The sequence below is a fragment of the Alosa pseudoharengus genome, unplaced genomic scaffold (genome assembly GCF_046254945.1).
Source record: "Alosa pseudoharengus isolate Yale_2024_CS ecotype anadromous, Long Island Sound unplaced genomic scaffold, YU_APseudo_1.1 YU_APseudo_1.1_scf_1, whole genome shotgun sequence".
Taxonomy (NCBI): Eukaryota; Metazoa; Chordata; class Actinopteri; order Clupeiformes; family Clupeidae; genus Alosa; species Alosa pseudoharengus.
In genome coordinates this window covers 2,785,735-2,798,006 of record NW_027468564.1, presented here as the reverse complement: position 1 = coordinate 2,798,006, position 12,272 = coordinate 2,785,735, and the positions used below count along the sequence as shown (strand labels likewise).

The 12,272-nt window shown below is 41.9% G+C and overlaps 1 protein-coding gene across 1 annotated transcript; it reads left to right on the top strand.

Annotated features, from left to right (window-relative positions):
• Positions 1-3,503: 3,503 nt before the first annotated feature.
• Positions 3,504-7,786, top strand: LOC143123229 (uncharacterized). The gene is made up of 2 exons (XM_076284520.1): positions 3,504-4,732; positions 7,597-7,786. The coding sequence occupies exons 1-2, from the start codon at positions 3,504-3,506 to the stop codon at positions 7,784-7,786; spliced, it is 1,419 nt and encodes a 472-aa protein (XP_076140635.1).
• The last annotated feature ends 4,486 nt before the right edge of the window (positions 7,787-12,272 follow it).

The following is a 12,272-nucleotide window of genomic DNA, read 5'->3' as shown; positions in this document are numbered from 1 at the left end:
TAAACCCCCTTCGGGGGTAAAATAAATAAAAAAAAGTACAGCTCACACCATGACATTGTAAAAACAGAATAATAGTAGGGGTGAAAAAGGGAAACAGAGACAACACACACTGATGGAAAATGTAACAGTCAACCACAATTAAACTGTGGTAGTGTAGTGGTTAAGGAGCTGGGCTAGCGTGCAGTAGCCTGAAAGTTGTCGGTTCAATTTAACCCCAAGTTGCTCCGGGAACAATGTAATCCCTTGTAATATAGCTGACATATATAAGTCACTTTCGTCAAAAAAAAAAAAAAGAAATGTAATGTAATTAAAAACCACGGTAACCACAACATAACCACAACAACCACAATTAAAAGCCACTGTTTAACAGTCTGACCACCTTAGGGTAGAAATTATTCCTCAGGCAAGAGGTCCAGGCGCTAATGCATCTTAACCTCTTCCCTGACAGAAGGGGATCATAAATATTGTGCGCAGGGTGGCTTGGGTCTTTCATGATAGAGAGAGCCTTCTACTTGCAGCGGGTGGAGTACATGTCATTTACCTGCGGTAGGGGTGGGCCTATGATTTTGGATGCAGTTTTGACAATTCTCATCAGGAGCTTGTAATCATGTGCAGTGATGTTACCCAACCATACCAGTAATACAGCCAGTTAAAATGCTTTCTAAATTCTATGTTGGACCGGTAAAAGTTGAGCAGGGTTTCTGTTGACATACCGAACTTCTTTAAACATCTCAGAAAGTAGAGTCTCTGATGTGCTCACTTTATAACATGTAAGGACCAGGTGAGGGAGTCAGCAATATGAATGTCTAAAAACTCAAAGCTGCACACATTCTCAACAGGAGAGTTATCAATATGCACTGAAACTGAGGAGTATGTGAGTGTTTGGGCATTAACGTTAGCTCAAAAGATTTGTTTCATATGCTCACATTTATTTTGTGTGCAGTCTTTGTGAGCTTAATACAACAGTTCACACTCACTGACAGGACCACCAATGACAGTCTGAGAGATGTGACAGTGTTGTGAATGAGTCAACAACAGCTAAACAGTCTTAGCCAACAGAACTGTCCCAAGGTTGTGTCGTATTTCCACCAGTGAACCATGGCATTAGCTAAATGTTGGCACTGGCTAAATGTTGGCACTAACTTAGCTCCTCTCTTTATGATCAGAAAATGAATGGGATGACAGTCGAAAGAGACAATTATAGTGCTGCCAAGGCCGTAGTCATGATGTCAACATTGGGGGGGACCAAATCTGTGGCGGGGTCTGAGGGACCCACAAACAGAATTTTAATACATTTCATACCAAGCAAAAATATTATTAAAAATCACAAACAAATTGTTAGTTAGGTCAGTCAATTAGGTTATTCCAAACTTTTGATGGACATAGGCATGGCATGGATGGATTATGAACCCCTGGACACAGATGCCCCCCCCCCCCCCTCTGGTGAGTTTTGTGAAAAGAGAAGGGTGGAGAAGAAGCAACTTGGGCTTCAGGGCCCCCTGAGCTCTTGGGCCCATTAAGCCCATTCAGTAATCCATCCCTGGACCTGTGACTCCATTTGTGTTCAAAATGTATACTTTAAAAGAAATTACAAACTAGAGTATTTTATGATAACCTCTATATTACACAGAATGTGGTTCTTTGACTTATTACTTACACCTGAAGATTTTTTTAAACTAAGGCTTAGACTCATACGGAGCCTAATAAGATTTTGTCTTTTAATTTAGATTTTATTATGCTGGCGGCTAATCACACAATTTTAACGTAGTTTGAAAGGGACAGGATTCAGGAATAGGCTACTAAGACAGGCCCTCTTCTGTCTGACTCACCTCATGTTACCCCTGTATGCATTATAGACTGGCTTCTGACAGAAATGACGTTTTGTGCATGTAGAAACATGTAGAAACACTAGGCCTACTACAGCCTTTAATTGGTGAATGGAGGTGAAAATTCCTTTCTTTGGTTATTGTCCGCGATTCACATTAACTGTAGGCTATCACGTATTGTAAACGTTTTTTCCAACTTGTGTGCCGTCGCCACATTTGATCACGTTTTGCCTGCATGGATGCGCGATTGAGTGCGCATCTAAATAATATGCAAGAGGCCTATAAACGGTAATTTCTGGCATTACTACTAGCATATGAATGCATTATTTATGTTGAAAGACGTGAAAGAAATGACACAGGCTTGCACAAATTCATCATTTAAAATAAAACGTTTCACGTTCGCTATCATTGCGAGAATAGGCTACAATATGGAAAATGTTCCCTTTCAGTCTGATCGGCTCCAAACATGTATGGGATTTCCTTAGCCTGTGCTACACCTTTCCAAGAAGTTTTGTGAAAATTGTACCGGTAGCTTTTGCGATATTGTTGACAGCCCTACCTCACCGCAGTAGGGTGCAGTAAATGGAAGCTTTTGATTGCGCACGCCACTAACAAAAAATCACCAGGACAAACCACTGTAGGCTACTCTGGAACCATAGGTCACTAATTTGTGCGTTATTTACGTTTGATTACATTTCAGATGCGTGTTGGTTTCCTGTAGGCCTAGTATAGCGCTTTATTCTTTATTTTTCTATGTCCGTATATTGGGGGGGACATTTTGGTCATATTTGAATATTGGGGGGGACACGTCCCCCTCAATGTCTATGGTGACTACGGCCCTGAGTGCTGCTATCAATATACTCGGTCATGACCGCGTTTATGTTTCACAAATACGACAACAGTCAAATTAGCCTCCATCACTCAACCAATGCCAAAGTTACCTTACCTTTGGACGTAACATTAAGCTCTAAGATTAACGCTAGCCTACTGCAGTAAAAACCAAGCATGTCCAATAAACATTCTTAAGTTTATTTAGGCTTCTAGAAGAGGTGATAATTATATTTTATGTGAAAATCATCCTACCATGAACACACAAACATGGAAGTTGCAATTCGTTGTCGTTGTGTAGGCTCAGAAGTGGAACCAAGTCAAGCAGAAAGAAGTTGCACCATCTGGTGGACAAACCACGTAACAACAATACTGGAAATCTTAATGAAGGATCAATATTCGGTTTTCCTTTATTTAATTTTATAATATTTATTGGCAGTTATAAATGCAGATACCGATAGTTTGGAAAATGCCTAATATCGGCCCGCCGATAAATCAGCCGGGCTTTATGATGTGTATATAGTTTCTTCCATAGATATAAAATCTTAGATACCGCACTGCCTCTTAAGGCCGCCAAGTACACAAATCATAAAATCTGGATTACTACTGCCTCTAAACGGAACTATATATCACAAACTAGCCTAATAGGTTCTTAAGGAATAACCGTTAGAATAGATGATATGAGGTCTGTAATGTCTAGTGTAATAATGTGTCATAACAAATGATTATACCTAGTTTTACATAGCAATTAAATGCAGAAGTATTTCTATCTATCTGTATCTGCACCTCTATCTGTCAATCTAAGTGCATATTGTAACTCTTCCAGGTGTACCAGAACACCAACATGTAATGCAACAGAAGATTCATGGACAGAATGATGAACTCAACCTGCAACTCAAAGGAAGGCTGCACCGCTGTACCGTCTGCAGGAAGAGTTTCATGGCCCTGAGTGAACTCAAGAAACACCAGCAAACACACTCAGAAAATGAGAAGCCTCGCAAAAAGCCACATAAATATTCTGATTGTGAAAAAGCATTTACAACATCCTCAATAGTCAACCACATGCTTGCACACACTGGAGAGAAGCCTCATAAATGTGCCCAGTGTGGAAAAGCTTTTTCACAAAGTTCAGATCTTAAAAGCCACATGCTAACACACACTGGAGAGAAGCCTCATAAATGTACCCAGTGTGGAAAAGCTTTTATAACCTCCACAGATCTCAAACGTCACATGCTTACACATACTGGAGAAAAGCCTCATAAATGTGTCCGGTGTGGAAAAGCTTTTTCACAAATATCTAGTCTTAAACGCCACATGCTAATACACACTGGAGAGAAGCCTCATAAATGTAATCAGTGCGGAAAAGCATTTTCACAGGTTTCTTATCTTAAAACTCATGTACTGATACACACTGGAGAGAGGCATCATAAATGTTCCCAGTGTGGAAAAGCATTTATATCTTCCAACGATGTTCATCGCCACATGCTTACACATACTGGAGAGAAGCCTCATAAATGTGTCCAGTGTGGAAAAGCTTTTTCACAAAGTTCAGATCTTAAAAGCCACATGCTAATACACACTGGAGAGAAACCTCATGAATGTGCCCAGTGTGGAAAAGCTTTTACAAAACTCTCAAATCTTAAGCACCACATTCGTATACACACTGGAGAGAAGCCTCATAAATGTACCCAGTGTGGAATACGTTTTTCACGAAGATCAGCTCTTAAAAGCCATACACTAAAACACACTGGAGAGAAGCCTCATAAATGTGACCAGTGTGGAAAAGCTTTTAAAATATCCTCAAACCTTAAACGTCATATGGGAGTACACACTGGAGAGAGGCATCATAAATGTCCCCGGTGTGGAAAAGCATTTTCACAACGTTCATATATTAAATGCCACATGCTTACACATACTGGAGAGAAGCCTCATAAATGTGTCCAGTGTGGAAAAGGCTTTTCACAAATTTCACATCTTAAAAACCACATGCTAATACACACTGAACAGAAGCCTTATAAATGTGTCCAGTGTGGAAAAGCATTTTCACAAATTTCACATCTTAAAAACCACATTCACCAGTGTGGAAAATCTTTTTCAAAATCTTAAAAGCCACATGCTAATTCATTTGGGAGACAAGCCTCATAAATGTTACCAGTGTGGAAAAGCATTTAGACACCTCATAACTCTTCAACAACTCTTTTTTCTCTTTAGCACAGATCATGTTTTGAAAAACACTGTCCTGTAGCTTACTAATGTAAATGAATAAAAGCAAAAATGTGATGATGTCTGACACGTGTTATGAAGAAGAAAGCATTAGACATATGACCCGCTATGTTCTGCTTCATATATCCATGTACCATGTTGACAATGTGACATGACGTGACATCAGACTCAGAGAGAGGAGCTACGAAAGGAAAATAGGCCTGGCCTACCATCAGGGGCGCAACTACCCATGATTGTTAAAATGATGACAAAAATGTAACACACATGACTAAAGTAAAACAAAAGGCCAATAATTTACACTATTAGTGTGTATTTTCAATTTGTACTGTATTTTTGATAATTGGTGCATTGTCACATTGGCATTGATAGCTATTTCTTAAGAAGTGCATCAAGTCAGTCGGTTGAAGTCCAGCGACAGGAAGAAACCCACAGTTCGCAGGACATCAGTACCCCTGTTGTTGAGGTAAGTTCTAGCACTGAGGCAGAGAGAGAGGCCAGTCAGCCAAGGAGGGAGAAGATTAATGGTCATAGGCCTGGGGTTAGATGGCCAGGCGCAGCGGAATGTAGAATGTGGGAAGATGTTAATAGTGATTTGGTCAGTATCCTGGGTCAGCTCAAGGGGACGGCTGAAAGCAAATTAGAGAAAATGGGAGACATTATTTATAGCTATGGTAAGGAAAGATTTGGGACTATTGAGAGAAGGACATCAAGGAGAGGAGGCAGCTTAAGAAGCAGTGGAGAAAAGCTACAGATGATGAGAAGGAAGGTATTGACTGTCTACAGGCAGATGTGAGGGAGCGGTTAGTAGTGCTAAGAAGAGCTGAAAATATTAGGAAAAATAGGAAGAAGAAATCACGAGCCCGACTAGCATTCTATAAAGACCCATTTAAGTTTGTTAAGTCTTTATTCGTAATGCAGAAGAGTGGTAGTCTTTTGAAACCTAAGCAGAAGCTTGAGGAGTATTTAGAGGGAGTGCACAAAGATAGGGAGAGGTTCAGGGAGATGGTACTTCCTGCTGATATCCCACCTATTGGTGAATTAAGTAGCCAATGCGACGATAGTCCACCAAGGTGGAAAGAGGTGCAAGAAGTAATAAAACGTGCAAGGGCCTCTTCAGCCCCGGGACCTAATGGAGTGCCCTACCGGTTGTATAAGAGTGCACCAGATGTTTTAAGATTTTTATGGCAATTAATGAAGATAGTTTGGAAAAAGCAGAGTATTCCCAAGGCTTGGCGGAGGGCTGGGGGAATATTTATTCCCAAAGAAAAGGACGCAGTGGAGATTAATCAATTTAGGCCAATTAGTCTACTGAATGTTGAAGGGAAGGTTTTCTTTAGTGTGGTGGCACGGAGACTGACAAATTACCTTGAAAGGAATAAACTAATTGATACCACGGTGCAAAAAGCTGGAATTCCTGGCTTCTCCGGGTGCTTAGAGCATACCAGCATGATTTGGCACCAAATTCAATTAGCAAAGCGTGAGAAGAGAGACCTGCACGTTGTGTTCTTGGATTTGGCTAATGCTTTTGGGTCTGTGCCGCATAGTCTGTTGTGGGAGGCCTTTGATTATTTCAGAATCCCAGGTAGCATTAAAAGCCTAGTAAAAGCATACTTTCTGGATATTCAATTATGTTTTACTACAGCTGATTACACCACAGGTTGGCAACAACTTGAGATAGGAATCATGGCCGGATGTACCATCTCCCCACTTGCTTTTACAATGGCAATGGAGGTCATTATTAGGGCCTCAAAATGGGTAGTGGGCGGGGAGAAGTTGCAGGGAGGGCCACGCCTCCCCCCGATTCGGGCTTTCATGGACGACATGACAACCTTGACGACAACCGTTCCATGCACCAACAGGTTGCTGGGTAAGTTAAATAGTAATCTGCAATGGGCCAGAATGAAGGTGAAACCAAGTAAGTCTAGGAGTCTCTCAATTATTAAAGGGAAGGTAACAGATAAGAAGTTTGCTATAAATAAGGTGTATTAATGTAATATATATATATATATATATATATATATGTATGCTGTATATATGCTGGCCGTCACTGTATTACTGTCTATACTGTATGCTTCAAGGAATGTATGCTGCAAGTGCAAATTCTCCTCCAAATATGGTGTGTAGTATGACATCCAAAGATTTAAATTGTGCTCTCACCTGACCAGAATACATTCTCTCAGTATTTCATAGGCTTGTCCAAATGTGTGCTCTCACCTGACCAGAATACATTCTCTCAGTATTTCATAGGCTTGTCCAAATGTTGTGTAGCAAACTTTCAATGAGCTTCGACATGTTTTTCTTCAGTAAAAGAGTCATGTGGGGTGAGCGTGCATAGAGGCCATGGCGGTGGAGTGCATTACCTTTGATTTTCAATGGGACCTTCCTGGTAAAATAAAGGTTAAAAAAAAATGCTTAGCTTAAGAAACAAATGATTGAAGACTCACCAACTCAATTCTTCACAGGCAAAGCAGTAATCTTTATATTATTTGCCATGACATGTCCCAAATCAGTGAATGCAGCCAATGGTAAAGAGCCTTCTCACCAGCCTAGCGCATAGTGTAATAACGTTCAAGGTAGAGCTTCATGGAGATTGAGAAAACCCAAAAAGTATTATCCTGGTAGTGACCGACGTGTTTACTAAGTACACTGTGGCCATCTCCACAAGGGATCAGCGGGCCAACACTGTAGCCCAAGTTCTAGTGTTAGAATGGTTTTATAGGTTTGGAGTGCCGGCCCGGATCCATTCGGACCAGGGTTGGAGTCTTGAGTCTTTACTCCTCCATCAGCTCTGTGATCTCTATGGGGTCCGGAAGTCCCGCACCACCCCGTATCACCCAGAGGGTAACGGCCAGTGCGAGCGGTTCAACCGCACCTTTGCATGGCCTCCTGCGCACTCTGCCTGTGACTAAGAAAAGGGATTGGGTGTCCTGTCTTCCTCAGCTGTTATTCTGTTATAAGACATCAAGCCACAGGGGAGAGCCCTCACTTCCTTATGGTTGGGCAAGAGGTTGAAAGGGTGCATGATTGGATCCTTGAACACCAGTCCCGGCTCCAGGTAGGCTTTGAGAGAGCCCAGGAGCGATTGCGGATAGCTGCTGATCGCCGGAAGGCCCACCATGACCAACATGTCCATGGCACACCACTGGTGCAGGGTCAACAGGTGCATCTCCGCAATGTGAGAGTGAGACATAAAATCCAGGACCTGTGGAGCCCGGTAATGTACCAGGTGATTAGGGCACCGGCAGCAGGGGGTGTCCTTGTATTTCTTTATTATTTATGTAAGGGATAACAGCCGCCGAGGTGTCCTGTTATACGGAATTAATGGACGAGGGCGAGGGGCAAAAGTTGCCTCCGCCCGAGTCCATTAATTCCATATAACTGGACACACCTCGAAGGCCGTTATCCCGCTTATCACCCGGTTGCCACTGTAAAGCAAAGGAAACACGCGGTTCCGTTTAAAAAGAAGCTCACTAGTTCAGCTTGTACAACTTTAGTTGGCCCTATAACAGCGATAGCATGGACAGTTAACTTGTTTACAGTTGATTCCATTGTTGTGAAGCCTGCAACCGTCGTCCTACTATGGTTGTTATAGTTACCATTCATAAGCATTGATATGGAACGGTGCCCTTTTATTCAGAATTAATAGCCACCCCACCAGCCAATCAGAAAAGAGTATTTCTTCTCTCCGGGTTATAAATTACTTTAATATGAATGTATCAGTTCACAAATGGCCCTTTATATATTTCCAGCACAAGTCGAGGATGAAGATCGGCATTCTGATAGCCATTGTGGTGGTTCTAATTATTGGTCTCATCATTTGGGGGGCCTTAAAGGGATGAGGTCTTTACCAGTCAGCTGCTCCTGCTGGCTGTGGATCGGGCATCACCTGTTACCAGACATGGGCAGTATTTTAATTATATATTTGAAATACGTATTTAATTACTTCAGCGTATTTAGCGTACCGTTGTCCTACTATGATTGTTATAGTTACCATTCATTAAGCATTGCTATGAAACGGTGATTAAACTTTTCTTACCAGATGTACTTCATAGGTAACCTGACTCTCGCCAGATGAATTTCGTTCCGCCTAGCTCCACTCATCCATCTTGGATCGATCCATTGGAGTGGTGTTTCAGAAGGCTGGGGCTTATCAAAAATCCTTGATTGGATAAGCCACTTGTTTGTCATATATTGATGTGCTACTTCAACCACTCACATCGAAGCCAACCCATGGCGCTGAGAACAGTCTCACAGTCGCTTCTACGCTACGTCACATCTATGAAACTCCCGTCCTGCGTCCTGATTGGCTCTACCATAAAATCTGGTGCCGAAATCACTGGATGGATGTGAGTGGAGCTAGGCAGGACGAAATTCATCTGGCGAGAGTCAGGTTACTTTATAGGTGTCCCATTATTCAGAATTAATAGCCACCCCACCATCCAATCAGAAAAGAGTATTTCTTCTCTCTGGATTACATTGGATAAGTAACTACTTATCCCACTAATGACACTTCTCAACCCACAGTACTATAAATGCTTTCAAGATTCAAACAAAGGGATGCTCATTTTAATAATGCACTCATTTTGTTTGTTGGATTGTAACGACCTTTGAGGGGACATTTCCAATTTTTAGATATTTTATAAATTTTGACTTTTTGAATTTTGACTATATTTATGTAACTTCTGATGCCAAATGCAGTAACAAATGACCTATCTATGCAGAAACTTTACTAAAAGAATTCCCTTTCAGTCATATGATCTTTAACTCTATTGTAGTTTACATATTACAACCAGCAACATTTTGCAATTAAGCAACATATATTCCTATATTACATTGCAGCCAGTTTGATAGAACTTGCAGGTTCTGTCAAAACCACACGTTTCATCGTGTTTGTAGTTATCTCCATCGTCACAGTATATTTGCACAGGTGCATCAAAAGATCAGGTAAAATCAAGTGAATTTCAGCAAATTAGTTCATGGCTCTCGTTCAACTGCGCAATACCGTCACGAGGGGTGACCAAAATTTATGACATGTCATAAATTCATCTGACCCTCCAATGGCCAGTTGAGCAAATAAATTATGATGTTGCAGTTTCGGTATCGATTTTGAATGTGGCAATAAAGCAAGACAAAAGCAATAAACGGTAATAATAATAATTTGGATGGGTGAATGGGTCTGTTAGCAGGCTAGTAACAATTGGCTTTGAACAGCTAAAACAAACAGGATTGTCAGCCCCCTGCACGTCTTTTGCCGAACCCGGCACACCCTGGCCACACTAGGCCAGTATTTTGCTACATCGTAGCCACTCTCCCCACTGGGAGTAATTGCCGCACTCGGCACACACTACCACTGTAGTAGTCTAAAAATGAGCAGGTCAAGATCACACAGCATGACAACAGCTCAGGACAATACACAACATAAAACATAAACACAATACACACAGCCATCCACGGCTCTCACACAGCCGTGGATGCTGGCGGGCTCAAAGGCACTGAACTAATGCCATCTTGGGTCTTTTAAGGGCTGTCCAATCAACCCCAATTAGGAACTCATTTTCCGGCAATCAGCAGTAGGTGGGACCTAGACAAGGGCAAAGGCAAAACACGAGACAGACGGCCGAAACACACTAGGGCCGTAACAGGCCGCAACATCATGTTCTTCTACGTGCTGCAACACCGTGGGAAACATGTATAGACTTGGGTCTGGCCTTCTGAGTCGTGCAAGCCACAACTTCAAGGACTTTCTGGAAAGCTTGAACATTTTTCCAATTAAGGAAAACATTGACGTGCCGTCCCTGTAATTTCAAGTTTAGTTCGTTGAGCGATGAAATGATATCGGCCAGATAAGACAATTTGAGCAGCCAATCATCAGTAAATAATTAATGAAGTTTACAACGCGAATAACTTCGCTAAGTGGTTTGTCAAGTTCGGGGGGTATACCCTTGCATGCCAATGCCTGGCGGTGTATGAATGATTCCATGTAATTTCCTTGCCTGCTGCCTCCTTTATTCGTTTTACAACTCCGCTATTCTTGCCTGTCATATTTGCGGCCCCATCGCTCGTTATGCCCTCACAATTGCCACAGTCAAGTCCACACTTAACCACATAGTCGTACAAGACACAAAATATCTGTTTTGTTGGTTTGTCCAGAAATTTGGGGTGCAGAGTTTCTAAATGTCTCTTAAATTTAGTTGGCTTCAAACTGTCCTTCGCCAGTTTTTCACTGCAAATGACACACATTGGTCTGGCATCCTGGCTAGGACCAGCACAATGTGCAAAGCCATAATTCAAAAAGTCTTTGTACGGCCTTGCCGCTGTCGCTTTTTTTCTTTTCTTTGCAGGAGGCCGAGGCTCAGATCCCTGTGCTGCAGCGTTAAAGGGGTGGTTCAGGATTTTGGACATAAGACCTCATTTCCAAGTAAGCAAGTGTGATATTTATCAGTGGAGACCGTTTTCAACACGTTTCATCCAGTCCTTCTAATTGCAGAGTTCGCAGGTGCTAGGCTAGCGCAAGTCAACGGTATGTGCTAGCCTGCCACTAAAAACACTACCCACTCCACAGTACACCCGAGGCAAATAAATTAGATAGATAGATAGATAGATAAATACTTTATTGATCCCCAAGGGGAAATTCAGGAAGAATTATAACGCCAGACTATCGATGTAAATGTCTGTTTTGATACTGTTATTTCTAACGTTATTCTATCCTTGCATTTCAACGATCGCATTACATTTTGAGGGACTAGTTTCTTACCACGACGGAATTATACTTGCTCCGGTTAGTAGTACTGCGCCGAAAAGTAAACAGTAAAGCGCACTCCAATGGGGATACTTAGTAGTAGCCTTGGTAATATCAGTCCGCTGCTGAGATGCAAAATGACTACTACCAACTTCAGGGACCAAAGTATAACTATTGCAACGCGATGCGAGGGTAGTTGTATTTCTAACACTATTCTATCAACACAGACATTTACATCGATTGTCTGGAATTTGCCTCAGGTGTACTTTGGAGTGGGTAAGACTGTCTTTAGTGGCAGGCTAGCACATACCGTTGACTTGCGCTAGCCTAGCACCTGCGAACTCTGCAATTAGAAGGACTGGATGAAACGTGTTGAAAACGTCTCCACTGATAAATATCACACTTGCTTACTTGGAAATGAGGTCTTATGTCCAAAATCCTGAACCACCCCTTTAATGCTAGCCTCATTTTCACATAGGCCTACATCCTCTGTATTTTCAACGCTAACACTAGTTGCAGCTTCATTGCGGATTGGCACCTGACTTCCCTTGCTTTTGTAAGGGTCCTGTCGTGTTTTGTTTTCCCTGTTTAGTGTTTTCTTTCATGTCTGCTCCTCTTGTGTCTTCCGGTTTGCTTTGTTAACTTCCTGTGTCCTG

Bases quoted from the DNA above. Each gene is read 5' to 3' on its own strand.
- LOC143123229 (XM_076284520.1), top strand. From the start codon at position 3,504: ATGCAACAGAAGATTCATGGACAGAATGATGAACTCAACCTGCAACTC. The intron at 4,733-7,596 runs GTGTGGAAAATC...ATGGTTTTATAG, and splicing joins CTTAAAAACCACATTCACCA to GTTTGGAGTGCCGGCCCGGA.